The sequence below is a fragment of the Macaca fascicularis genome, chromosome 11 (assembly GCF_037993035.2).
Source record: "Macaca fascicularis isolate 582-1 chromosome 11, T2T-MFA8v1.1".
NCBI classification, from domain to species: Eukaryota; Metazoa; Chordata; class Mammalia; order Primates; family Cercopithecidae; genus Macaca; species Macaca fascicularis.
In genome coordinates, this window is record NC_088385.1 from 2,961,842 (window position 1) to 2,989,284 (window position 27,443).

Sequence of the window (27,443 nt, forward strand, 5' to 3'; positions counted from 1 at the left end):
AAGCTTCTACCTCGTGCCCGGGTGCAGGGAGGTGCCCCTCACGCAGCTTCTCTGGGTGGTGCATGTGTTCTCAGGCTGGGGCTTCCTGCCCTCTTTCCAAGTGTTGTCCCCAAACTCCTGGGACTCTTGGGACTGGTAGCCTGTATGAGAGGGGGAGATTAAGGGCAATGCGTGGGGGTGAGTACAAAGATTAAGGTCTGGGTACTGCCATCTCAGGGGAGGCGTGAGCTGAGGAGGGCTTACGATGAGTGACTTGGGGTCTGGGAATGCCAGCAGTTGGGGACAGGGCAGCTTCTATGTATCTGAGGGAAAAGGAGAAGTTAGTCTAGGAACTAAAATAGTCTATTAAATTTTGTCAGTGCCAAACAGAGAGTCTAGGAAGAAAAAAATTATATACCACAGATTGAATGGAGCAAAATTAGAGTTCCAGCCTTCCCTGGCAAGCCAAAGAGGCAGGAGCTCCGTGGCTCCAGTGCAGCAGATGGAAACAGAAGCGCTTTCCACTTTTGCCTAAGAGGCGCCCCAAGGTTACTGCGGGGGCAGGTGGCGTAGTGGATGCTGTCACGTGGAGATCATAGTAAACAGAAAGAATGTTCTTGGGGTCAGAAATCCAGCCCCTTGTATCTCGAGGCCTGGAGAAGCCCAGGAGGAGGTGTGCACCTTGTCTGTCACCATGTACACGAGCACGTGTGTGCGTGCATGTGGAGTGTGTGAGAGAGGGCTGAGGAGGCAGGAGTAGAGTCTAGCAGCTCACTGTGAGCCCTGTGCCTGCTGTAGCAACCCTCTGTCGCCCATTCTGTGACCTTTAGTGAGTCAGACACTCCTTTGTCTTCTTATGTGTTAAATGGAGACACGCATGCTTGCTGGGTGTTCAAGCAGTTCTCGTGCTTTGGGTGCCTTTATTAATTCAAATGCACTCTTTATATCTTTTCCTGCTGGATCTTCTGAGAAAGGTTAAGGTCCCAGCTTTACTGGGGTCTTCCTCACTTTAGGCTTGGGATCTACACAGCGAGTGCAGGGAGGACAGGGACGAGTTACGGGAGCGATGAGACGTCTCCTGGTGGGGAGTGTCACGTCCTCCTTGAGCCTGATGTTCTGGTTAATGCAGTGTATCCCTGGGACAGAGAACAGGAGGAAAGTGAAGGGAATATATATGGTAAGGTGAGAGTCGATGTCACATTGAGAATGTGGCTATGAATTGGGTATGGCAGAGAGGCAATTTCCCAGGTCTTGAGGGGTGGAGGCGGGGCTGTAATGCTACAGGGGCCAGATGGAGGTAGAGCAGGTGGCAACTGTGGTGGGGCAGGAGGCAGCTGACCAGCTGGTCTCCAAGAGGACCTGAAGGGTCTTCTTGCGATCATGCAGGGGTGGTAGCTATGTGGCATGAGTGATGCCATTCCCTGCCCTTTGTGCCCGTGGTGGACAACACTAATCTTTCATCCTCAGAGTCCTTTAAGTATATAGCATTTTGGACAGTGATGTCAATCAATTGGCATAAAAGTTGAAACTTATTGTCACTGGTGTGATGGAAAGGATATAGACTGGAGTCCAACAGAAATGACAGCCCCACCAGGTCCAAGCTTTGGGCACCGACCAAGCGTATTAGGTCGTTTTTTGGTTGCAAGGGACAGAGAGCCGTTTCACATTAGCTTTGGCTAAGTTATTTAAGTCACTTAAACATCACGGTGGGTGGGGGAGGCTCAGCCAGCCTTGCAGTACAGCCCTAATGGAGGTCAGCCCCAAGAGGCCACACCTGTCTCACCTTCGTGTGGCTCAGGGAAGGTCTAACTTCAGGTGTGGCTGGATGAGGAATCTGGTGAGGTTGCTGGGGCTCTGCCTCTGGGGCAGACTCTCTCTAGGTGAAAATGTTCACATGGCTAAGCCGAGTCGCGTGCTCTTCACAGGTTCCTGTGGGGACGGGATGGAGGGGGCGGTGATAGGTTCTAGAAAGCAGGTCACATGGGGAGCAAAGTTACCTTGGAGGTCAAACATAGAAGGATCAGTCCAAGATAAGAGTTGGGGAGGCGGCTGGGAGAGGCACCAAGTGTTCAGCTGTGTCGTAGTTACAGGTGAGGAGAGGGAGGGGATCAATCAGGTTGAACCAGCAACCTTCGGACCCAGCGGCTTCCCCGGAAGACCTTGTGCACGTGAAACAGAAGGTCACTGTGGGCGGCCTCGGAGGTGGATGTGCAACTGGTCTGGCTCCTCCGGCCACAGTCTCCCGGGCAGCTGAAGTGGCCTCAGATGCCAACCTCGCCGCCCACAGTAGCACCCTCTTCTCTGTGGCTTTTCTTGATCCCGCGGCACCTGGCCAGTTGACTAGCGGTACCACATCTCAAGGTCACACCTGTGTTCTGGGAGATTCAGGTTTGGGCCAGGCTGAGCTGATCGCTTGGCAAACCTTACAGATTCTAGAGCGAGGCGTCCAGCCTAACAGGCCAAAGAGTGTTTGCCAAGCGTATGTGCTGTCTTAGGGACAGTCTCAGAGGCTTCGTTGCCTAGACACCAGAGCAGGGCAGCTGTCCCTGTGCAAGTTGGAGCCCTGGGTTGCACTGGTTCCAGTCAGGTTTCCTTCCTGACATTGTCCCTCTCCCCTACCCCATCAACCCCTGCCACTCACAGCTCCCTTTCCCAGATAGCAAATGCTGTCTAATGAATCACCCCAAAACAAAGTGGCTCACAACAGCAGACACCCTGTTATTGCTCAGTCTCTGTGGGTCAGGAATTCAAGAAGCTCTTGTGTGGGTCAGTAATTCAAAAAGTAACTGATTTGGGGCAGTCCTGACTTGGGGTCTCTCCTGGGGTGGCAGTCAGATGGTGACTGGAGCGGCTGGGGGCTGGCCAGGACTCTTCTCTTGCCACATGGCCTCTCTGTTGAGGCTAGTCTGGGCTTCCTTACAGCATGGCACTCAGGGCTGAATGGCTACCTTGTGTGGGGGCTGGCTTCCTCTAGGTCGACCATCCAGAGACAGTCAGGGGGGTGCAATGTGGCCTTTTTTTTTAACCTATCCTTGGAAGTCACATGGTGTCACTTTTGCTGTACTTCATTGGTAAAACAGTCACCAAAGGCTGACCTTATTTCAAGAGGAGGGCCTAGATCTTTCTCAGTGGAAGGGATATCAGATGTGAAGGGATTTGTTGACATGATTTAAAACCATCACAGCTCCCCTGGCCCCTTCTGGTCAACCAACACTTAAAGCCCAGATGACTTTGAGGTAGCTGGATGTGACCTTACTCTAGTGCAACCTTCTCACTTTATTATATTTATTTTTGTTTATTGGAACCCAGGTGCAGAGAGTTGAGTGAATCATACTCTAGTTCATTGTACCTTTTCATCATTGATTCATGCGATGACCTCTCACATTCACTCACTCATTCATTTATGCTTCCTCCTTGCCCCCATATCTTACTCTCATTTTCCTCCTCACCGTCCTTAAACAGTCATTCTATTCGATTTCATGAATATCCTTTTGTTTGCATGTGTTCTTAAAATACGTATTTTAATTTGCAGGTAATATGTTGTGTTTTATCTGTTTCTGCTGAGGTCCACACGTGCTGTCATGCACGGATCTCATCTGTTGCCCACCTAAGGTGAGGCAAGGAGACCAGAGCGGAGTGACGCGCCCAAGGTCACCCAGCTGAACCGGGACCGGAAGCATCCTGGCCCTTTCCCTCAGCATCTCACACTCATGTTTCCACGTGCCACCTCCTAACCACCTGCAATAGCTTGAAATAAGGTTTTGAAAAAATTGTGAATCTGGGGTCCAGAGAGTGTCGGAAGTGCTCCCGTTTTCTGTCTGGTCACTGTTGTGTTCTTTTCTCTTTTGCCACAGGTTCCAACTATGGGAGCCCACGCCCCGCCCATGCCAACATGAATGCCAATGCGGCCGCGGGACTGGCCCCTGAGCACATCCCCACCCCGGGGGCCGCCCTGTCCTGGCAGGCGGCCATCGACGCAGCCCGGCAGGCGAAGCTGATGGGCAGCGCTGGCAACGCGACCATCTCCACAGTCAGCTCCACGCAGCGGAAGCGGCAGCAATATGGGAAACCCAAGAAGCAGGGCAGCACCACGGCCACACGCCCGCCCCGAGCCCTGCTCTGCCTGACCCTGAAGAACCCCATCCGGAGGGCCTGCATCAGCATTGTCGAATGGAAATATCCTTTGTTCACTGGGCTGGGCATGCTCCTGGGACCTGCACCCTGGGGCCAGCCCTCCGAGGCTCCCTGGGTCACGGGCTGTGTCAGCGGTGCTGGGCTACAAGCGGGGCCTTGGGCCTACTGCATCTGCATCACTGGGGTGCCGTGAAATGCAGAGTTCTGGGCCCTGCCCTAGACTTGATGAATCAGAATCTCTGGGGACAAGGCCCAGCAATCTGCTTGTATAATAAGCTACCTGGGTTGGTTTTTTTTTTCCCATATAATAAGCAACATTTGAGAAAATGAGCCTAAGAAGTTATGAAATATCATCTCCTGTAGCTGAGCTTGCCCAGGGGCCCACTCATGCCTTGGGGTAACAGTCGTTAGTTACATGCTGCCTCATTCGCTTCTCTCCTCTCTGTGCCATGGCACTGGATGGTTTCATGGCCTTCCCTCTCTCTAGGGTGAAGGGGCTCAGGAGATGCAAGAGCGTGGTGGTCAGGACCCCTGGCTCTTGGCTCAAGGGCCCCGAAGCAGTGGTCCTCAGCCTTGACTGCATATTAGAGTCTCCTGGAAAGTTCTAACAAACTATAGACCACTCAGTTCCACGTAGGCATAAAACAAACAAAAAACAACAACAGAAAACTCTCTGGGTAATTCTCATGTGCAGACGAAGTTGAGAGCACTGTCTGGAAGTGCTCTGTTTGTCTGTGTAGAAACAGGTGAGTGGGTCCCTCAGAGACGGGCTTTGAAGGGCTGGGCTCTCACTGGGGAGTTCCAAGCGTCTTACTTCATCAGGATCCTGGGGCTGTAGCAATTGGAAAGGAACTTTAAGCGGTGAAGTTCCACCCCCACTTCCACCAGTGATGAAACCGAGCTCCCCAGGAGAGGCTCTCTGGGGTCCGGTGGTCAGGAACAGATGGGACTAGAACCCTGGTACTGACTGTGGGAATTTTCTTAGTAAGAATTCATCCAGGCAGGACTGCTGTGTCTCTCAAGGGCCAGGATGGGAGCATTAGGCTTCATCAATGAGTTTCTATGGAAAGATTTAAAAGTCTCAGGTACTGGTTGAAAGAAGATAGCCCAGAGATAAAAGAAAGTTTCTGTTGAGACAGAAATGTTAGTTCTATAAATGTTTGAAGCCAGGTGCTGTGGCTCACGCCTGTAATCCCACCACTTTGAGGGGCCAAGGCAGGTGGATCACCTGAGGTCAGGAGTTCGAGACCAGCCTGGCCAACATGGTGAAACCTAGTCTCTGCTAATAATACAAAAATTAGCCAGGCATGAGGGCACATGCCAGTAATCCCAGCTACTCGGGAGGCTGAGGCAAGAGAATTGCTTGAACTCAGGATGAAGAGGTTGCAGTGAGCTGAGATCATGCCACTGCACTCCAGCCTGAGCATCAGAGTGAAATTCTGTCTCAAATAAATAAATTAATAATAATAAATAAATGTTTGAGCCCCTCAACTTAAAAGTATTTTAAGAAAATGCATTTTAAAACAAGTGGCTGCAGCTGCCTGACTGGCCTGCCTGAGTGGCCGGGCCTGGTTTTAGTCCCCAGGGGACTGGGTGGGAGGCTTGGTCTTGGTCAACCCCATAGGACTGCTTGCATAGCTGCTCATGGTGGAGTCAGGGAGTGGGAAAACTGAGGGCCCTGCAGGTCAGGCACCCCTGACAGAAGGGCAGCAAGGCCCAGAGAAGCCAAAGGACTTGCCCTAAATCACGCAGCTGGCGACTGACAGAGCTGGGTTTCAAATCCAGGTTCCCCTAACCCCAAGTCCATGCATATCCCACACCCTATGCATCCATAGTACTAGGTAGGACTAGGCAGGTACTAGTAGATACTAGGTAGAACCAGTTAGGTACTTGGGAGGATGTTCGGGAGCTGCAGTCCAGGTGCACTGGGACATGCTGGACCTGGATCTGGGCCTAAAACCTACTCCCTGGGTGCTGTGGCCACTCCTCTGGGGGAATGTGCCTTCCCACCTGGAGGAGAGGAAGGGGGCCCAGCCTTAGCAGTGCCAGGTGGGTGGCATTCCAAGATTGCTTGGGAAGAGTGGCTGGACAGGGAAGGAGAGAGCCTGGAGTACTAGCCAGCCAGTTCTTGAAAAAGTGGCATCTGACACTGTCATTAGGAAGGAAAAGCAGTTTAAAAAGTCATCTGGGCCTCAAAAGGTGACACAGAGCACTTCCCAGGGCTTACCTGGGTTCTCTGCTTTTTAGCCAGTGGCTTTTCTTCTCTGCCTGATTGGTTTTTACACGTGATCTTCTCTGGCATTAGCCCAGTGCCTTTAGCATAAAGTGAAGGATGGAGAGATGGATAGTCTGAATGAGGGGAGGGGAACTGATAGTGCCAGAAACCCCAAGCTCAGCTGTCCCCCACTGTGGTGGAGGCAGTGAGGCGACATTTTCTGGGTGTGTGTGCACGGGTCTGGCTTGGCTGGGTTGTTGCGTCCTTGTCCTGATGGGGACAGCACAGGCACCAGCTGATGGGAATGAAATTGGCCAGCCTGTGGGCTCAGTGTCACTTTCCTAAGCAGGAGAGAAAAGGTTTGGGAGGCAAGAGGTGGTGCGGCAGGAGCGCTAGAAGAACTGCCTACGAAGCCTTCAAGGTAACTTTAGAGTGGATCAGTATAGAGTAGTCCTTAACACTGAGACTGCCTGAGCTTGGATCCCATCCTACTACTTGCTCTGTGACCTGGCACAAGTTAACATCTGACCCTTCTGTGCCTCAGTTTTCTCGTTTAGAAAGTGGGGATCACAAACATACATTCTACACAGGACATTTCCATAGGGGCGTAAGAATGTGCCTGGCACTGAGCAAGCTCTTGGCAGAGGTCAGCTTCTGTCCTTACTGTCACCGGCACCAGCATCAGCGTCTGTCTCCCATCATCACCACTTGTGCCTCATCCAGCACAAGGACAGCAGAATGTAAAAGCTTAGTCGGTCAGGGTTCCGGTCCAGGTTCTGCTATGTGCCAGCTCGGGGTCTTGGACTGGCCGCTTTACTTTTCACACCTGCAAAGTTGGGAGATTGATGGGGCCACTGTGTGGCATCTTTTTTGATATCAAGGTGGACACAGAAAATGTTCTACAGGAAAATGGATCCTCACAAGTACCCACAGGGCTAGGGAGGCCAGTGCTAAGATAATCATCCGGGTTCCTCCCAGTTCGCAATTCTGTGACACTGGCCCAGGGTTGCCCGTGAACACGTCAGAAGGCCGTCTGTGGCAGGGGAGTGAACACTGGACTTGGTGATCGGGAAATCTGGGCTCCAGTCTCAGCTGGTCACTAACCTGCTGTGGGGCCTTGGGAAAGTTTCTCAGGCTCTCTGGGCCTCAGAGGGTCAGACTAGATAATCCCTAAGGTCTCTTTCTGCCTCAATATTCACTAACTTTGTGAGTATGGATTTCCCTGAGAGAATTATGGTGGTCCCCTCACCCCGGATCTCCACCCCTCTCTATCTTCCTCCTCCTGTGAGACTCCATGAACTGGGCTGCAAACTGGGCAATGGGAGCGGAGTAGGTGGGAGTGGAGCTGGAAGAGCATAGACGGGCCCTTCCATGGAGGGTGTGGGGTGGTCCCATTGGAAGGGGTGTTATCACATTAGCTGATTTTTCTCTTGAGAGCGTATCCTTCCCTGAAAATGTGATGAAGTCAGGGCGTGGGAACCTCTGCCTGCACTGCTCCTGGTCCGAGGGAATCTCGGACTGTCCCGCTAGAGCCCAGCACACACCAAGGAAAAATCAGGAGGCCTTGAAATTAAAGCTTTGCCTGCTGAAGCGGGACCTCCGCAGACCAAAGGGGTTTCTATGCTGTCTGTGAGACTCATCCTTAAAGAGGAGACAGCCTTCCTTCCCTGTACTCAGGACGGACACCCTGCCGTGCCCTTGGGGGTCTTCAAGATCTCCGGATCCTGTCAGAGAATGAGAGAAGAAATGGAAACCACTCTTAACTTTAGTTTAAAAGATTAAAAATAAAATCTCCAAATGTCAATGAAACCCAGGGGTAGTCTCTCTGTCTTAGAATCCCGTTCCACCCATGTCCCCCGTTCCAGGTGGGCATGGGCCCACAGGCAGCTCGGCGTAAGCCGTGAAGAAACGGGGTGCTTGGCACAGGCCATGCTCTTTAGAGGCAACCCCAGGCACACATGGGGAAGAATGGAGACCAGTGCAATCCAAATAAATAAAAGGAGGGGAGAAAAGTTTTTAGAACTCTGTGTTTACTCTGGCACGCGACTGGCCTCCACCGCTTTTGACATATTAGGGAAAATGTTGGCGGGGACCCACTAGCCGTACTTAAAAAGGCATATGTTTCTTTTCAGAATACAAGGGGCTTGGAATGCATTGTTTAAACAAAATTCTTACGAATCTTTGATTCGTTTGAAAAAATACGTAGATGTATGTTTGTTTCACTTGTACTTTCCGTGGCATTAACTTCCTTAACTCCCTTTCTCAGACCATTTGAAATAATTATTTTACTGACTATTTTTGCCAATTGTGTGGCCTTAGCGATCTATATTCCCTTTCCAGAAGATGATTCCAACGCCACTAATTCCAACCTGGTAAGTCCACAGTCTTCAAGTCTCTGCTTTTTCACTCGATGGAGAACTGCGTTCAGATCACATAGATTCGTGAAATGTGGGAGAGAAGTGAGACATGTGTTTGGCATGTGCAGAAGGCCTGCAGAGCTCACATCCCGCGTGCTATTTTACTCTTTATTCAAATCAGCACCTGTCTCATCCCCGCCTGTTTTCCAAAAGAATATTCCGGTTAGGTGGTGGTGAGCTGTGTGTGTGTGTGTGTGTGTGTGTGTGTGTGTGTGTGTGTGTGTGTGCATGTTTAGCAGTAAATCCCGTGACTGCTACAAAATGTGCTGCAAAAGTTGTGAGTGCAGGTGTTTGGTGCAGCAAACACCTATTCTTGGGTTGTGTCTTGTATTTACTTTGAATGTCTTTGTTCCATTGGTGGGGTTTTCTCAGGTGATATGGAGCGTTGCTGTTCGATAAATAATTTCTAGGAAGCTTTTAGGAACGTTTGCTTTTGCAGCCAAGATGTATTATTGAGTTGGAAAGGCTTTCTTTTATTAGGAAAGGCGGCTTTCCATTTGGATTGTTGAGGGGCCAGCTCTGGCAATTTGGGGTTAGAATTGGTCCATGGAAAAAGTGGAGAGTGTGTTTACTTTTGGCTGAGCTTGAAGTCATTACAAAGACTTTTGCTCCGTCTGGGCATGTGCGGAAAAGAGCTCTGGAATGCAGTTGGCAAAATTGGGGCACTCCAGGGTGCCTCTACGAAAGGCATACAGGGAACATCCTGTGTCTTTCTCCCCCTCCGTTGCAGAGACACCATCACTCTTCATGTGATTTCCACATGGCGTGTTTGGTCATCAGAGCCACCATCTTTCCCCCGCCGTGAGCACCTTCCTTTAATTACTGAGATGGGACCATCCAATGAGATGGTTTTCAAAAGAAGCAGGCAGCTTATAGGATTCTCCTTTCCACAACTGCTGGGCTGATGCCATCACACGGTTGTTCTTGTGTTTTGTAACCTTCGACATTTCCTTGGGCCCTTTCAGCAAAAACAATCTGATGCACATTTTAACTTCTCTGCTGTCACCCCAGTTTTTTCAGGTAGCCGCTGATGCATAGCAGGTAAGGTGTTCGCCGCCTGTGGGCTGTGGTGTCTTGTGGCTTGGCTTGGGGCCCTTTGTTGGGGACAGGCTCCAAAAATGTCAAAGCTGGGCACGGTACTGAGTGATGACATGGCCGGAGTCGGAAGGCAGAGCATCGGCCGCCGTCCATGAGGCCATCTGAAGCGTGACCTTGTCTCTTAAGGGGCAAGAAATCTTTACTGAGTCAAAATAAATACAAGCCAAAGTGTCTCCCTGAAGCAGGAGCTCCTTCCCTTGGTTCTGTTTCTTCCCTGTGCAGCCACCTCCTTCCCCTGCCATGGTCCTTCCAACCCTCCCACAGTTTAACATTTAATCTGCAATTTTAAAAGAGGAGCCTTGGTTCCAAAGAGAATCCGTATCTTGTTCTTAAGCTGACGACGCTTTGGGCTGCCCAAGGCCCAAGCAGTGGTGAAAGTGGGTAGAGGAGTTTGGTTTTTCTTAGGTCCTAGAGATGGCCACATGTAGCCCCTTCACCCCTCGGTTCCTGGGAGGTTTAAGGGAGCCGCTTGGGTTGCTGAGCTAGAGGGAAGCCCTGGGCTGGCCGAGACCCCTCAACCTTGGACCTCCTGGAGGCAGAGGGGCTCGTAGGAGAGGACAGGAGGTCACCCTGGACTTATTCTGCAGCTGGAGTGAGGTTGCTGGGTACAGATGATGCGGGAGGGATGGCGGGTTTTATCACACCACAGAGTGATGACAGTATTCTACACGAGATGGTGGGGCTGCTTGCACGACTGTGTAACTTTACCAAACATCATCGAATTGCGTACTTACAATGGCTGAATTTTATGGTATGGCAATGATACCTCAGTAAAGCTGCGGATGACTCCTCATTCTCTGCGTTCCACAGTCACAGGGTCACACTCTCCCTGGGGCAGTGAATGCAGCCAGCTGAAGGGGGAGGGAGGGGAGGACCGGTGGGGGGAGCATCAGAAAACCCCTAAAACAGACAAATAAACACTACCTCACATCAGCTAATAAATCAGAACATGATTCAGCCCCATGGAGAAACCCATCGCAAGTGCTGTGACCTCGCCTCCCGGTCCTTGCTCTCTACAGCATCTTCAAGCTGCAGCATCTCTGCAGATGCCCCCTTTTCAAAACACGTTCTCCCCTTGCTTCCTCCAGCCTCTCTTCCTGTGTCTGCACGAACGTTTACTAGGCTTCTGTCCCGAGCCCTCTGATTTTCTTCTGCACTCTCCCCTTGGGGAGCTCCTCTGTGTGCACAGATTTTAGTTCCGTTTCCCGGTAAATTGTTGCTAAGACTGACATCTCCAGTGCTAAGCCTTTCCAAAGGCCTGGCCCAGTATTTCCTGCATTGGAGAGGCCTGTGGACAGGCGCAGCGACCCCAAAGCCTGCACATCATTACAACCCCAGAGAACTCCAGCTGTGCATGGTCTGGGGATGTGCATTAAAAAGAATTCCTCATAAGGATGCCAGTGATTAGTCAACTTTGGGAAGAACTGGCCTCTTGGGCAGAGCAAAATTTGACTTGGACAGACCTGACTTCAAATCTTGGCTTCTCCACTTTAAGATTAAGTCTGGGCCGGGCGCGGTGGCTCAAGCCTGTAATCCCAGCACTTTGGGAGGCCGAGACGGGCGGATCACGAGGTCAGGAGATCGAGACCATCCTGGCTAACACCGTGAAACCCCGTCTCTACTAAAAATACAAAAAATTAGCCGGGCGAGGTGGCGGGTGCCTGTAGTCCCAGCTACTCCGGAGGCTGAGGCAGGAGAATGGTGTGAACCCGGGAGGCGGAGCTTGCAGTGAGCTGAGATCCGGCCACTGCACTCCAGGCCGGGCTTCAGAGCAAGACTCTGTCTCAAAAAAAAAAAAAAAAAAAAAAAAAAAATTAAGTCTGGGCTGGGCGTAGCAGCTCATGCCTGCAACCCCAGCACTTTGGGAGGTCGAGGCAGGTAGATCAAGGTCAGGAGATTGAGACAGTCCTGGCTAACATGGTAAAACCTTGTCTCTACTAAAAATACAAAAACAAAATTAGCCGGGCGTGGTGGCGGGTGCCTGTAGTCCCAGTTACTCGGGAGGCTGAGGCAGGAGAATGGCGTGAACCCGGGAGGCGGAGCTTACAGTGAGCCGAGATCGTGCCACTCACTCCAGCCTGGGCGACAAGCGAGACTCTGCCAGAAAAAAAAAAAAAAAAAAAAAAAAAGTCCGAATTTTAATCTGAGGTTATTTATTCTTTCCAAACCTCAGTTCCCCAGCCTGTAAAATGGAAGTGACCTCAGAGGGTCCTAGGGAAGAGTAGGATTGGCAGTGATAATTATATGTGCCAGGATGTCTTACCGATACCTCAAACAAGCCCCAAATAGAACTCATTCTCTCTCCCGCCACACGACCTGTTCCGCTGAAGAAAACAAAACATAGCCCAGGTGAATGCTGTTCCTTTTCTTTTCCCTTGGCCGCGTTGATGGCATTGCTGGCCTTGCTGTCACACAGAACCATCTCTGACATCATCTTCCCCTTGCCGTGCCCATCTGAGCAGGAATGCAGTCTTGGAGATTGTAATTTGCAATGTATCACATTTAGCCTTCTTTCTATTCTCAAAGTCATTTGTTTAGACTTCGTGTGCCTTAGTTTCTTCATTTATGAAATGGAAATAACAGTAATGACAGTACCTACCTCAGAGGGTTGTTGTGAAGATTAAATGAGTCCAAATATGTAAAGCCCTTAGGAGAGTGCCTTAGTAAGGGCTCAGTGTTGGCTCTTGTTCATAGTGCTGGATACTATTGTTATTGTCATCGTCGTCATCCTTGTCACCCTAACCCAGGCCCTGTTGCCTTTTTCCTGGACTCTTACAGTCGCCTCCTTCCTGCTGTCCTCCCTCTAGTCTCTCCTTCCACTGGTCTAGCTCGTGTGTGTGTGTGTGTGTGTGTGTAGTCATTTGCCAAACATCTATACCAACAGACAGACACTGCGATTAATAGGGAAGATAAACCTGTAAACATGTTTCAAATGGTGAAGGGTCTTACACGGGGCCAAGGTGTCAAGGTGGAAGAACTGATTCATTTTGCTGTAGAGAAAGGATTAATGGCAAGTTTCACATAGGTTGACATATTTGCATTGCGTGTCTCAAGAAGAGGATGCCATAGAGATACTTCAGGCTGAAGTATACTCATGTACAAAGGCCCTGTGGTCACGTTCTTTAGGACCAGAGGAAGGGGTGCTGGTTTTGAGGGAATGGGAAAAGCTGGGTGATGGAGGCTTGATGGCCCATGCAGACTGCTGGACCTAACTGCAAGTGAGGAGGAGGCTCGAAGGCTTTACCGGCAGAGGAGTGCTCTTGCAGCATGAGGAAGATGGTTCAGACGGAGGCCTCACTGTGAAGAGAAAAAGCTTGCTGGAGTCCAGATGATGGTGACAATAAGGATAGAGAGGGGGCAGTGGATTTAGGAGGCAAACTTGCCTGGACAAGTAACCAGATGGATATCATGGGTGGAAGAGAGAGCTGGCTCCCAGGATGGTGATATGAGGAGCCAGGTGCCCTTGGCCAGGAGAAAGACTTCAGGAGGAAGGTCATATTTGAGGGGCAGGGAATGACGCATACGATTGATGATTGTCAGGTGGAGGAGCCCGTGGAGCATGAGGTTGGAGATGTCCCATGGGCTGTCGACAGGGGCCTGCAGCCCAGGAGACTGTTTATGCTGAGGATGGAGACTTGGGGGCAACAGGAGGAGAGACACAAGGAGAAGCTATAGGTATGGCCTAGAGCACCTGCATCAGGGTGGAGCAGGAGGGTAGCAGTGACCACAGCTGGACCCCGGAGAACAGTGACGTTTGCAGAGGATGGAGGAAGAGGAGCAAAGGAAGGATGTACACCACGTGTCAGGAAGGCTTAGCCGGAGAGGTAGGAGGGGAACCTGCTGAGGGTGGAGTCTTAGAAGCTAAGGAAACAGAGAGTTTAAGATATCCAAGAGGGGCTGGTTGGTAGTTCAAAAGCGTGGCTCATGGCAACTCAAGGCCAATGACAAGAGCATTGGACTGACTGTGAGAAGAGCTGAGCTTAGGGCCGAAAGTAAGAGAAGAGGATATTGATCTGTGTCTGTACCCCTATGGAGGCCCTGAAGTACTAGGTGCATGACAACGGTTTGCTGAGGTTCAATGCTTGGAACATTCCCATTGTTGTGCCAGAGTGGGATGCCCCAAATCGTTTATGTACCCCAAAAACAAAGCTTGCGAAATCCTCCATTGGTTTCATAGCTTTTTAAAAAAAAATTAAAGAATTGCTATTTCAGAGCCCTGTTCTTTTTTTTTTTTTTTTTTTTTTTGAGACGGAGTCTTGCTCTGTCGCCCAGGCTGGGGTGCAGTGGCCGGATCTCAGCTCACTGCAAGCTCCGCTTCCCAGGTTTACGCCATTCTCCTACCTCAGCCTCCCGAGTAGCTGGGACTACAGGCGCCCGCCAACCCGCCCGGCTAGTTTTTTTGCATTTTTTAGTAGAGACGGGGTTTCACCGTGTTAGCGAGGATGGTCTCGATCTCCTGACCTTGTGATCCGCCCGTCTCGGCCTCCCAAAGTGCTGGGATTACAGGCTTGAGCCACCGCGCCCGGCCTGGAGCCCTGTTCTGAGAAATAGCAAAGAGATGCTGATGCACCTGCAGCAGTGGCTCTCAACCCCTGTGGCATAAGATCCTAGAGATGATTAAAATGTGTGTTCCCAGGCCCTGCTCCCAGGGATTCTGATTCTGGAGTGGGCCCTGGGAGTTTGAAGTTTTAATAAGCTCCCCTGGGGTTCTGATGCAAGTGGTCCTGGGCTGCTCTTTGAGAACAGTGACCTAGAATGTTCCTCATGGTGTGACTGGATCCACCTTCAGCTCCCTCCGCAATCAGCTCTGTCTACCCACAAGTTCCCTTTAGGATCCAAGCAGAAAGACGACACACGTCAACTGCTGAGAGCTTTCCCACTCCATTGGGTTCAAGAATAATCTGTTTAGCAAAGCACACTCACACTGTCACAGAATTAGAAAAGAGTCTTCTTTTCACACACACTTGCAAATTCACATCTGTGCTTGCTCCTGCTCTCAGATTCCCTCGCAAACTCATCGGCTTCCACCCATTCTCTCGCAGGCCCTTTCCTTTCTCCCACCTGCTTAATTTAATCTCCCCTTATTTTTCTAACACTTTGCTTTCTTCTGTTTCCAAGAGATGAAAAGTATTCCAGAATAGAGTTTTTTTTTTTTTTTTAAGATCTCTCTTGCATTATTTAAAGTCTGTTTGTTGTAGGCTCCATCTAACATACACTTTTACACCAAAATCCATCATCTTTGTTATCTTTTCCTCATGCTAGTGAAGCATAATGAAAGCTGAACTGGGCCATGACATGACATTCTTTCTTTAGACTCAGTGCTGTTATTGGCAATGCCACCTCTATGTAGCACATGATTTATAATATAGCCGCTGTAACCCCCGTCTACCAAGAGCTGTCACCTGTTAGGTCGATTGTCTGATGTCTGTTGAATAAGCTCTGCAAGCAGAGCCGACTCACTGTGTGTGGAAAACTCCCTTTTCTCTGCGTACCCTGAAGTCCACAAAGACTTGGCTTGAGTTGAAATATTAAGAGAATATATTTGGCATTTGACCTTGTGCAAAGAACAGTGCGTGTACTTTCTGGAGCAAGAGAGCCTGAAGTGGAGGTGGAGAGAAGAGGGGATGAGGCCAGAAAAGGGATCATCCTTTGGCTGGGCTTTCTTCCTTCAGAGGCTGTGAGAGGAGAAGCCGTCCGCCAGAGGGGCTTGAGCTCGACTAGGAAGAAGGTTGAAATGTCAGATTTGCCCGTTTGTTGGTGTAAAATTGGGGCAACGAGAGTTGCATCATAACCTGGTTGACAGGATTGAGTGAGTTAACATAAGTAAACTTCATAGGACATGCCCAGCACAGGCGAATGTGTGTTGCTCTTTGGAACTCTAAACCAGGCTGAAGGCCCCTCCCCTCCACCTGGTCCCTGGGGGTAAGTCAGGGTCATTGGCACCTTGTGCTAGCTTTGGCCTCGGAACGGTGGGAGAGAGGAGACCAAAACGCTGTGCTTTTTGGCAGCTCTGACCCAGCAGGGTTGGTGTCTGTGCTCACCCTTGCCTCTGACTACACAGGGAGAGAAGCGGGGATCCATTCATGGCCAAAGAAGAGTCCCAGAGGGAGAGCACTGGTGGGGGACCCCACTCCCCCACCCCCGGGCTTTGTGTGTCTCTTGCCAGTTCGCTCAGGAGGTGCCTGTCAGCCTGAGGTTCCCCCACTCCCACGCAGTGCTGGGTTGAATCTCGCGACCTGGGGCCCTGCACTTGGACCACCACCGCAAGGTCTGAGATGCCTCTGAGCCCTGTCGCCCCCCATGCTTTGAGAAGTGAATGAAAATGTTTGGGTTCCCCTCTTCTCCCTGCAGTGAACTGTGTTTTCTTTTATTATCAGGTTTGCCTAAGAGCGAGAAGGCTTTTTGTGGGGCTTTCATGCATCAGCAATAATGGTGATAATGACATGAGCTTTATTATTGCTATCTCATAGGTGTTGTCCTAATGCAGCGGGCGTTAGGGTTCGCAGAAATGCTAGGGTTATAAAATACACTAATAGATAACTGCAAGGAACAAACCACATAGCTACTGTATCATGTACCCACACCCTCTCCTGTGCTGTGCAGTGGGGTGTGGAAGGCGGGGTGGAGAGCCTGGTTTTGGATGAGAGAATGAACTTGACACAGTGCGTTGGGAAGGTGCTTCTACTGAGTCAGGTCTCCCCTCAGATTTTCCTGCTGAATGGGTCTGAGTGGGACCTGGGTGTGGGTGTGTCTTAAAAGCTATATCAGAGCCACAGTTGTAGGCACTGACCTAGGAGGAGAGATCTGAACTGTGTGGCCTTAGGTCAGTCACTCAACCTCTCTGTTGGTATCTCTTTTGTCACGTGGAATAGTAACGCTTGCTTAGTCATTGTAATTGCCTTTGTTGAGTGACCACCAGGTGCCAGTGCTTTGCGTGCAATGTTTCTTTCTCTTTTCTTTTCTTTTCTTTTTTTCTTTTATTTTTGAGACGACGTCTTGCTTTGTCATCCAGGCTAGAGTACAGTGGCGTGATCTCGGCTCACTGCAAGCCCCGCCTCCTGGGTTCACGCCATTCTCCTGCCTCAGCCTCCCGAGTAGCTGGGACTACAGGTGCCACGCCCGGCTAACTTTTTTTTGTATTTTTAGTAGAGACGGGGTTTCACGGTGATCTCAATCTCCTGACCTCGTGATCCGCCCACCTTGGCCTCCCAAAGTGCTGGGATTACAGGCGTGAGCCACCGCGCCCGGCGATGTGCAATGTTTCTAATCTCCACAACTGCAAATTATCCTATTTGTTTACTTGATAGAGAATGTATCCCTCTTGTTCACGGCTGTATCCCCGGTGCTTTGGCAATAATGGGCACGCGTAAGGCTCTGCATAAATATCTGCTGAGTGAACCCTGGGTGAATGAGTGGATCCTGTGAGGTGTTGTCCCTTTACTTCAGATAAGAAAGTAAAATCTCAGGGAAGTAAAGTGACTTGGTGAGGCAGTGGCAGGGCTGGAGTTGGAACTTAGGACTGTATGAAACCACAGCTTGGGTTATTTGCTGTGTTCCCTGGGATGTGTAGGGTCGCTGTGAGTATCCAATGAGGTATATGTGAAAATGTTTTAAAGATTAAACACTCTGTAGCAGTATGAACAGATTTTGTTAAAAAAAATCAAAACTTGGTTCTGTTGCAAAATAAATTCAGTAAGTACCAAGTTAGCCAAAGGGAAATACATTATTATAAGACTTCTCCAAGCCTTTAACACAATAGCAACAGACACTACTCATGAGTTCACACCATGCAGATGCTGCTCTAAGTGCCTTGCGTAGAAATGCATTTAAACATGGTTATAGCACGATGAGATGTTATTATCCCATTCTATAGATGAGCACACAGAAGCTCAGAGAATGTAAATAATTCACCCTGTGAGATGTAGCCCTGAAGCGAAGTCATGGCCATGCAGATGTGGGCCAGGCGTCTCCTGGTCTGTGTTCTTAGCCATTCTGCTACAGCTGCCTCCTTACGTGGTAAGGTGCTCCGTGAGTCCCTGGACCAGCCAGCACATCACCTTTCCCACTCATACCGTCACAGACATCTTGAAGAATGGTGTTCCCGGGCTCACACCTTCGGGAAATGCCGCTCTGTTAAAACCACAGAGGAGAAAACTGTCGCCCCAAGAACCGATGCATTAGGAGAAAGGACGGAGCTGGAAACAGGATGAGACACGTTGCAAGGCTGGTGTAGGAAAGGAGCAAAGACCACAGGACTGTCTTCATCAGGAACATGGCATTTTAAAATAGATGGCAGCTTCTGGATGGGTTTGTGCTTAATCTCATGGTCATAAACCTGCAGAGAGCCTGGGGCAATTGTTTGACTCAGTGTTTACTCACTAAATATTTCAGAGAGAGAAGAAAGCATTGTCTGCTCTGTGTTTGCCAGCGGATGGGAAAAGAGAGATGATGATTTGAAGTCTAAATATGGTGACACCTCTTGCCCCAGTTTTATCCATCTTCATTCATTTTTTTTTGGGGGGGGGGGAATATTCCAAATAAATCCACTGTTTATGTAATAGAACCCCTTTCATGTACCAAACTTCTTGTAATTTAAGTACATTTGAAGGAAGTCTTTCCAGAATGTAAAATACAAATCCCTGGATCCTTAAAAGAAAAATCTGGACATATTTCATCCTTTTTCTGGGACTATACAATTCTTAGGAATTTCAATGATTGCACCTGTTGTAATGCTGGGAAGCTGTCGGGAGAACTAAGCAACCCCCAGAGGGTCCCAGAACGTCCTGACCTGGGGAAGATTTGGGGTGCGCCTTTCGTGCACCTCCCTGGTGGGGTGTCAGCCTCCTCCAGCACCAGCCGGATTAATTTGCTCCCCCCTCTCTCCTGCGGGTTTGGGAATCAGTTGATCAAGTCCATTACAGTTATGTGCAAAGTTAGAGTAAACAGATTCCGATTGAGGACCTGCGGGGCTTACTTATGAATAAAGTGCATTAGCTTTAATTTATGGGTTTTATAACATTGATTTTGGCTTCTTAGAAGCTATTTTTTTCCTTTATCCTCTTTGTTCTCTCTAGTTTCTGTATGATTGAAGTTGTTGGATTGGCGCCTTCTGACTAATAATAATAGCAGCAATAACGTCAGCCCTTAATGCTGCTGGCATTGCTCTGACTATGGTCCATGTGTTAACTCATTTAGTCCCCTCGACTACCCCATGAGACCTTTCTTATAATCACCCCATTTTAAAGATGAGGAAGGGGCACAGGCCAATGAACTAACTTGCCCAAGGTTGCATAGCTATGAAGCAGTGGAGCTGGGATTCCAGCCTGGGTGTGTGGCTCCCAGGTCTGTGCTTTTAATTGCTGTGCTGTGTGGCCCCCAACTAAGGTGAAAATGGGAGAGGTATTTTGCTTTGAATACGGTGCCTTAATTATCAGGCTCTCACCTAGAGTTTATGCAGTGTGTGCACTTCTGTTTTTACCAAGAGGACCAGGGGAGGAGCAACAGTGAAGGAGGGAGTGAATGTCCCCAGGCTGGGTGGTGTCTGTGGGAGTCCTAGGGGCATGCCATGGAGCCCCCAGGCCATGCCATTTGGAAAGCATAAGAGGTAGGCAAAGGGGAGGCTTTTTCATCTGCTGCCACCTGAGAGGTAGACTTGGCTTTGTGGCCATATTTTCCCAGGGATCGGTGATTCATGTTACGTGAGATCCTCAACCAAACAGGCCCCCAGACCTCCTCCTAAATAGATGAGGATCTCTCATTGGGGTGAGGGAACCCGGAATCAGCTTGACTTTCTGAGACAAGCTTAAAACTTGAGGGACCCTTCTGGTGGACTAAGACCTTGGAAGCAGATCCTGGGAGCTGCCTGGGTCTGCATTTGAACTTGGGGCCTTCATGGGATCCCAGTCAGACTGGTGGTTGGCAGGGCTCAGAGCATAACATGTGGGGGACCCCCGTGGCGCCCCGCCCAGGTGACAGCAGTCCCCCTCTCGTGCTGAGAGACTCCACAGGTTCTGCCTGCGCACCCTGGGCCCTGCTGGAGATGTGGAGATCATAGAGCTACGGCCTGAACACCAGGATGTGGGATGGGTAGTAAGAGAGTGCTGAGCTGCAGGTCATAGCCCTGGGCTGTCGTTCCACTTCTACCCCTGCCTCGTGGCATGGCGTTGGCACTTCACTTCTCTGAGTTTTAGGTTTCTCAGCTGTGAAATAAAGATAATAATTCCTACCTCACTGAGTTATGGCAAGGGCAAATGAGAATATAGATGGAAATGCTCCGCCCAGCTCTACCAAAAAAAATGTACATATATATGTACAGACACACACATTAGCTGGGCCTGGTGGCTTGTACCTGTAGTTTTAGCTGCTTGGGAGGCTGAGGTGGGAGGATTGCTTCAGCCCAGGAGTTCAAGGCAGCAGTGGGCTATGATTACACCAGGGTGATGGAGGGAGACCCCATCTTTATTTTTTTAAATGCTCTGGAAAAATGCAAAGTGCCATGTAAACGTAGAGGCATTATCACAATCATTATTACTGTTATGATTAGACAGATATATTTGTCTCTAAAATATGTACTGTTTTTTTTTTCTGGCACATTCCTCTCTGAACCTTTTTCCTCAGCCTCCTCTCAAGATAACTCAGAGATGCAAAAGAACTAAAAGCCAAGTTCCAAATTTAGTTCTTGACCTTTCCAAGATGGATGGTGAGTGGTGTGGCCATAACCTGCCTGCTGCCAAGAGCCTGGCAGAGCTGCTGGGGTCCGGGAGCGCCAGGCCAGGGGACCCTGTCTTTGTGTGCAGTCCCGAAGCCAACACATTGCCTCATACAGGCGCCCCTGCCGGGAGCTCATACAGGCCACTCCTTGTTTTCTCACGGGGTCTAGCTGAACTCCAGCACAGCTGAGCGTAGCTGCTGAGTCGTTCGTTTGGTGCTGTCCTGCGACTTGCAGACCCCGTCCTCAAATGCATAGCAGAAATAATGGAAAAACCCCAGCGCTTTACTCTCTGGGCTCTCAGGCACGTAGTCAGAAACATGGGCTGGGGCAGCCTCTCTCCCCGGTGTCTTTGAGTCCTGAGGAACAGGGTCAGGCATCGAGAATAAGGAAGGCTGGGATATCCAGGAGGAGACCTCGTGTCTGCACCGAGGCGTCATCAGATCTCACTGGAAGTGCTGTGGTCCCTGTGGCCAGGCCAGCCTCACAGGGCCGGGGAGCACAAGCCTTGGTGCGGCCTGTGCTTGCGGATGGATCCTGGTTGTGTGGGGGAAGACAGGTGGCAGGTGGTGGAAGTTATGCCTGAGGACTGGGCTGTGTACACAGCTCACAATGTGGAGATGCTTGAACCCTGGCAGTTGGGCAGGGTTGATGGGGACGGGCCTTGTGGGAAAAGGTGTCGAAGGCCAGGACGTGGCTCCAAGTCCCACCTCTGACAGACCGACTAGAGAGAGCAGGTAAGAGAGTGACCAGCAGCAGGCCGGGGTCACTTCCACACTCCCTGCCCATCAGAGGAATGTTCCAGAGGTTATCCCGGAGAGAGGTGAAGCCCAACGTGGTCTTTCAGCCCTGTGATCTCTGCCCATGCTGGGCTCCCCTTCCCCTTCTGCCATGAGAGGAAGCAGCCTGAGGCTCTCATCAGAAGCAGATGCTGGAGGCATGCCTCTTGTGCAGTCTGCAGAACCGTGAGCCAAATACACCTCTTTTCTTTTTGAGTAACCCTGCCTCAGGTATTCCTTTATAGCAACACAAATGGACTTAGACAATCCCCAAGGCCCAGACTTGGAGTCCCTTCTGGTAGGAGGTTTTCTCTGCTGCTCCATGACTGGCTTTGGTGCTGCTCTCTCTGTTTCCGTAGCATTCTAGATGACCCCCATCTAAGCACGTTCAGCCTCCTCCTTACTCATCTGTGTCTCTCATCGTATTCGTTTTCTAGCACTGCTGTGAAAATACCACACATTTGGTGGCTTAAAACAATAGAAATTTGTTGTCTTACAGTTCCAGAGGCCAGAGTTTCAAAATCCAGGTGTCAGTAGCATTGGTTCTCTGGGCGCTCTGAGGAGCGTGTTCCATGCTCCTGCCCTGGCTCCAGTGTTGCTGGCAGTGCCTGGCATCCCTTGACTTCTAGGTGCCTCACTCCAGATCTCTGCCTCCAGCTTCACATGGTGCACTCCCCTGGGTGTTTTTCTGTCTGTGCCCAGCTTTCCCTCCTCTGATAAGGACGGCAGTCATTGGATTAGGGCTCCTTCACCTTAATCCAGTATAACCTCATTTTCACATGATTTCATCTGCAAACACTTTATTTCCAAATAAAGTCCGTCTGCAGCTCTCACCAGCAGCGAGCCCTGTGCAAGAAGGGATCACGTCTACACAGATCCGGTGCAGTACCTGGAGTACAGCTGGAGCCTTGCGTGTGTCTGTGAGGGCCAGACCAGGCTGTTAGAGAGAGTGTTTCTTAAAGGAAGGTGTGCTTCAGTGTGGATGCTGGTCCTGACTGGGCCGCTGTCCTTGCCCGTTAGCTCCAGACAGTGTGGGCTTCTGTACCCGATTACGGCACAGCTGCCTGAGGGACAGTGGCATGCGTGGCAGAGGAGATCTCTTGCCCCACTGAAGTCCTCCAATTATAGCTTAGTCCTGCAGCTTAGCAGCAATGCCTCCTCATTCTCCGCCTCCGCTGCCTGCTGGCCTCAGATATGCCCCCTAAAGATGGGAGGATGCAGAGTGTGAACAGGAGGTGCCGGGGGGCGTAAGGCCGCTCCCAGGACACAGCAGGCCTCATGCAACATGCCCTGGCTTCTGGCTCCCTAAGCACCAAGGCCATCCAGGGAAGGGCTGGCCTCCTCCCTGGCTCTCAGGGTGCTGTGAATCAGGTTTGGCAGGGGTCTCGGCAGGGACTTATCTCTGCCACAGTTCAGTCCAAACAGGGTGAGCAGCTCTCGGTGGACCAGCGGTGACCCAGGCAGCTCCTGGTGCTGTGTACCAGGCTAGGAGCTTTGGAGGGCGTTCCCTCCCTGCAGACCCCTCTCTCACTGCCCATGCGGCTGTGTGTTGTCATCATATTTTGGCAGAGGACCTGTCCCATAACCAGAGAACCTCTGTCCTGGGACAGGGACAGGCCCCAGCTCACTCTGGGAACAGTCACGGCAGGTGGACGATTTGCAGAATGGGCAGAGACCCTCCAGCAAGAGGATCGGTTTTTCACGGCTGTGGGGTGATTTCTTTGGGATTGCAGACTAAGGGCCTTCCAGTCACTTTTGGTTTGGCCCATGTTCTTAACACAGTTCCCGAATCACAGAAGGCACTCGATGAGTATTCGCTGAATAAAGAACTGAATGAATATGTGAAGAAGAGAAGCTGCTCGTGGACTAGGGATTCTGGCAAGGTGTGGCATGGCTGAGAGAGCACCAGGCGAGAGGCTGGGAGGTTTCCATCCCAGACTTCTCTCTGCTCCTCCTCACCAGCTGAGTGACCTTGGGCAAGTGTCTTTGTCTCTCTTAACCTCTGTTTGTTCATTTTTCGTAATCTAGGAGAGGAGTATATTTAGAGGATTCTTTTATGTTCTGTGCATCTGCGGTCTTTTGCCTGACAAGTAGACCATTTAACTTGATATGAGCACATTCCTTCATGCATTCATTCTGTCCTATTTATTAAATGCCTACTGTGTACCAGGCTAGGTGCTGGAAATGCAGGATGTGCAGAAACAAGGATGCGTGGGGTCTCTGCCCTCATGGAGCCTACATTCTTATGATGCCAGTTGGTAAACAACTGGCAACTTCATACACACAATGCTTTCAGAGCATTGTGAATATTAATAGTATGGAGAAAGTAAAGGAGATAATGAGATGGAGAGTTCCAGGGTGAGGGCCCACCTGGAGTGAGTAGGCAGGGAGGGTCTCTCTGAGGAGGTGGCACTGGGGCTGAGACGTGGTGACAAGATGGGCTGGCTGCGGGCAGACCTGGGGAGGAGCGTGCAGGCAGGGGACAGCAGGGCCAGGACCCCGAGGTGAGCAGGGCGCACTGTGGCTGCTGCTCAGGAGGGAGATGAAGGAGGATGTGAGTGGGGTTGGAGGGGCAGACAGGGCTGAATTATGTGGGCCAGCATGAGGAGTTTGTTCTGAGTGTGACGTTGGCAGGTCTGTGCACTTCCCAAGGCTCCAGAGGCGCAGGAAGGATCTGGAGGAGGGTTAGGAAGGTAGCAGAGATAGGTGAAGGTTACGGCCTTGACTTTAGCATTCCCAGAGCAGTTGATGTGGTTGCCAGAGGGCCTGGCCAGAGCTCACCGGGGAAGAAAGCCCTGGACGGTGCGAGCTGCCATTTCTTGAAGGGAAGTCGGTCATGGAAACATGTCAAAGGGACCTGCCAGAAGCTTCCGGGACACAAGGCTCCTGTGCGGTGTTTTCCTCTCTTTTCTGTACACTGTGGGCTTGGCCATCCAGTCTTCATTTCCCTGGCAACTTCTCTACATCCAGATCCACAAGAGAAACCTTTCTGGTCACCTCGTAAGGGGTGCAAGCTCCGTAATGAGCACTCACGCTCCTCGCCTGTGGGGGCTGCGAGGTTCCAGAGGGTTGGCCCACGCAGCCGGCCACTCCTTAGCGGGTCTGGCCCTGGGTAGACTTTGGCCTCAGGGGAAAGGAGTGTGGAGACAGAGCTGTGGACACCCAGATTGCTGTATATCTGAAAGCGCTTGGCCCCCATCTATCTGGAAGTGGGGTGAGGCAGACTGCATTTTCAAGCTCGACCCTTTCCTTTATGGCAGCTGGGGTGGTGACCAGTCCTGTGTGAGCCATAATAACCCAGCCTGCATGAGGATACCATAAAGCGGAAGCCAGGAGGCCCTTCGAAGGGATAATGTGGGAAGGGTATCCACTCCTTTCCAGCATTCCTTCATTTGGGGAGCACTGCCTCCTTGGGACAAGACTCCGTATAGAGGAGGCAGCACTGAGCTGGGAGGTCCCTGGTCTGGCAGGGTCAGCCACTACCTGGCACGTAATGGTGGTGAGGAAGCCTAATGCTTATGAGTGCTGCAGTGTGCAGCTCTGTGCCTTACACAGGCCACCTCCTGCCATCTCCCAAGGACCACGTGGGGTGGATCGTACAGTTAGGCACTGCATAACAAGGGTCTGTCACACCTGTAATCCCAGCACTTTGGGAGGCCGAGGCGGGTGGATCACAAGGTCAGGAGATGGAGACCATCCTGGCTAACTCAGTGAAACCCTGTCTCTACTAAAAATACAAAAATTAGCCAGGTGTGGTGGTGGGCGTGGCGCCTGTAGTCCCAGCTACTCGGGAGGCTGAGGCAGGAGAATGGCGTGAACCCGGGAGGCGGAGCTTGCAGTGAGCCAAGATCGCACCACTGCACTCCAGCCTGGGCGACAGAGTGAGACTCTGTCTCAAACAAACAAACAAACAAAGAACAAAGGTCTGATCAGCGACAGAGCACATGTACGATGGTAGTCCTATAAAACTAACATGGAACCGAGACCTCGCTATCTTCTTGCCGTCGTAATGGTGCAGTGGCACACATTACTTACGTGTGTGTGGTGCTGTTATAAACAAACCCACTGCGCTAACAGTCTAATCAAAGTCTAGCACAGACAGTTCCATACAGTACACAATAGTTGATAATAAAGGACTGTGTTACTGACTTATGTATTTACTACACTATACTTTTAACTGTTATTTTAGTGAATACTCCTACTTATTAAAACAAACGTTAACTGTAAAACAGCCTCGGGCAAGTCCTTCCGGAGGTAGCCATAAGAAGGTATTGTCGGCTGGGCGCGGTGGCTCAAGCCTGTAATCCCAGCACTTTGGGAGGCTGAGATGGGCGGATCATGAGGTCAGGAGATCGAGACCATCCTGGCTAACACAGTGAAACCCCGTCTCTACTAAAAAATACAAAAAACTAGCCGGGCGAGGTGGCGGGGCCTGTAATCCCAGCTACTCGGGAGGCTGAGGCAGGAGAATGACGTAAACCCGGGAGGCGGAGCTTGCAGTGAGCTGAGATCCGGCCACTGCACTCCAGCCTGGGCGACAGAGCGAGACTTCGTCTCAGAAAAAAAAAAAAAAAAAAAAAAAAGGTATTGTCATCATAGGAGATTAGGAGATGCAGCTCCGTGTGTATTTTCCCTGAAGACCTTCCAGTGGGACAAGATGTGGAAGACAATGATATTGAGGATCCTGACCAAGGATCCTGATCCTTGATATTGACGATCCTGGCCTAGGCTAATGTGTACATTTGTGTCTTAGTTTTTAACAAAAACCTTAAAAGTTAAAAAAATGTTACAAATAGAAAAAAGCTTATAGAATATGGATAAAAGAAAAGTATTTTTGTACAGCTATACAATGTGTTTTAAGGTTCAAGCGATTCTCCTGCTTCAGCTTCCTGAGTAGCTGGGATTACAGGTGCCCGCCATCACGCCCGGCTAAGTTTTGTATTTTTAGTAGCAACGGGGTTTCACTATGTTGGCCAGGCTGGTCTCGAACTCCTGACCTCAGGTGATCCACCCGCCTTGGCCTCCCAAAGTGCTGGGATTCCAGGCATGAGCCACTGCGCCTGGCCTAGAAAATCTTTAAAATACATGTAGTGTAGCCTAAGTGCACAATGTTTGTAATGCCCACAGTAGTGTCCTGTAATGTCCTAGGCCCTCACATTCACTCACCACTCACTCACTCACTCACACAGAGCAACCTCCAGTCCTGCAAGCACCATTCATGGTAAGTGCCCTATACAGGTATGCCATTTTTTATCTTTTATAGATTATTTTTACCGTACCTCATCTATGTTTAGACATGTTTAGATATACAAATACTTATCGTTGTGCGACCATTGCTACAATGTTCCATACAGTCACAGGCACGGTCCGTGGCCTGGGAGCACGAGGCTGTAGCGTGGGGCCTGCATGTGTCGTGGGCTGTGCCATGCAGGTTAGTGTAAGTGCACTCTGTGATGTTCACACAACAACGAAATCACCTGATGACTCATATCTCAGAATGTATCCCCATCATCAGGAGATACAAGACTGTAATTAGGGGTAAATTTTAAGGACTTTGTTGAGAAGGTCATTCATGTGGGGTTTCCTGGATTTGGTTGGATCGTGGTACCTCCTCTAGTGATGTAGAGCCTTCCTATGATTTTTCTCTCCACCCCACCCCAATGCCCACCCTTTCGATTTGCTATTTCCTTGCTCCACCCCACCCCAATACCCAGTGCCATTTACCTGCTATCTGTATGATGTAAGTTGTGTCTTCAGTTTACTGTTTAGCTGCCTGAAGACATTTGACTGTGAGTTTATAATCACTGGTATTGGTTGCAGGAGGCTCATTAGTTGGTCCAGTCAAACGAAGATGAACTGATCCCTGCTCCCTTGCTTGTGGTCAGCACCATGTGGGCATACAGGAGAGCTCATCACTCCTCTGTAAACGTTGAGAAAACAGAACTAAGACACATGAGAAAATTAGGAGCTTTCTGCAGGATTCTGACTGTAGTGCGATCATTAGAAAGCCAATAAGGCAGTGGTTAGCATGAATTGGAGTGGTAGAAATGATTTCTTGGAAGAAGCTGGGCTTGAGTGCCGTCTTGAAGGGTGTAGAGGAATTGTCTGGACCA

General features: G+C 50.4%; 1 protein-coding gene across 35 annotated transcripts in view; it reads left to right on the forward strand.

Moving 5' to 3' along the window:
• Nucleotides 1–27,443, forward strand: part of CACNA1C (calcium voltage-gated channel subunit alpha1 C) — a 742,107-nt gene that overhangs the window by 142,407 nt on the left and 572,257 nt on the right. For all 35 annotated transcript variants that reach the window (XM_045366394.3, XM_045366391.3, XM_045366401.3 and 32 more), the window contains exons 2-3: nucleotides 3,834–4,155; nucleotides 8,595–8,700. In XM_045366394.3, the coding sequence (XP_045222329.2) occupies nucleotides 3,834–4,155; nucleotides 8,595–8,700 (428 nt within the window). The remainder of the gene's footprint in view (nucleotides 1–3,833; nucleotides 4,156–8,594; nucleotides 8,701–27,443) is intronic.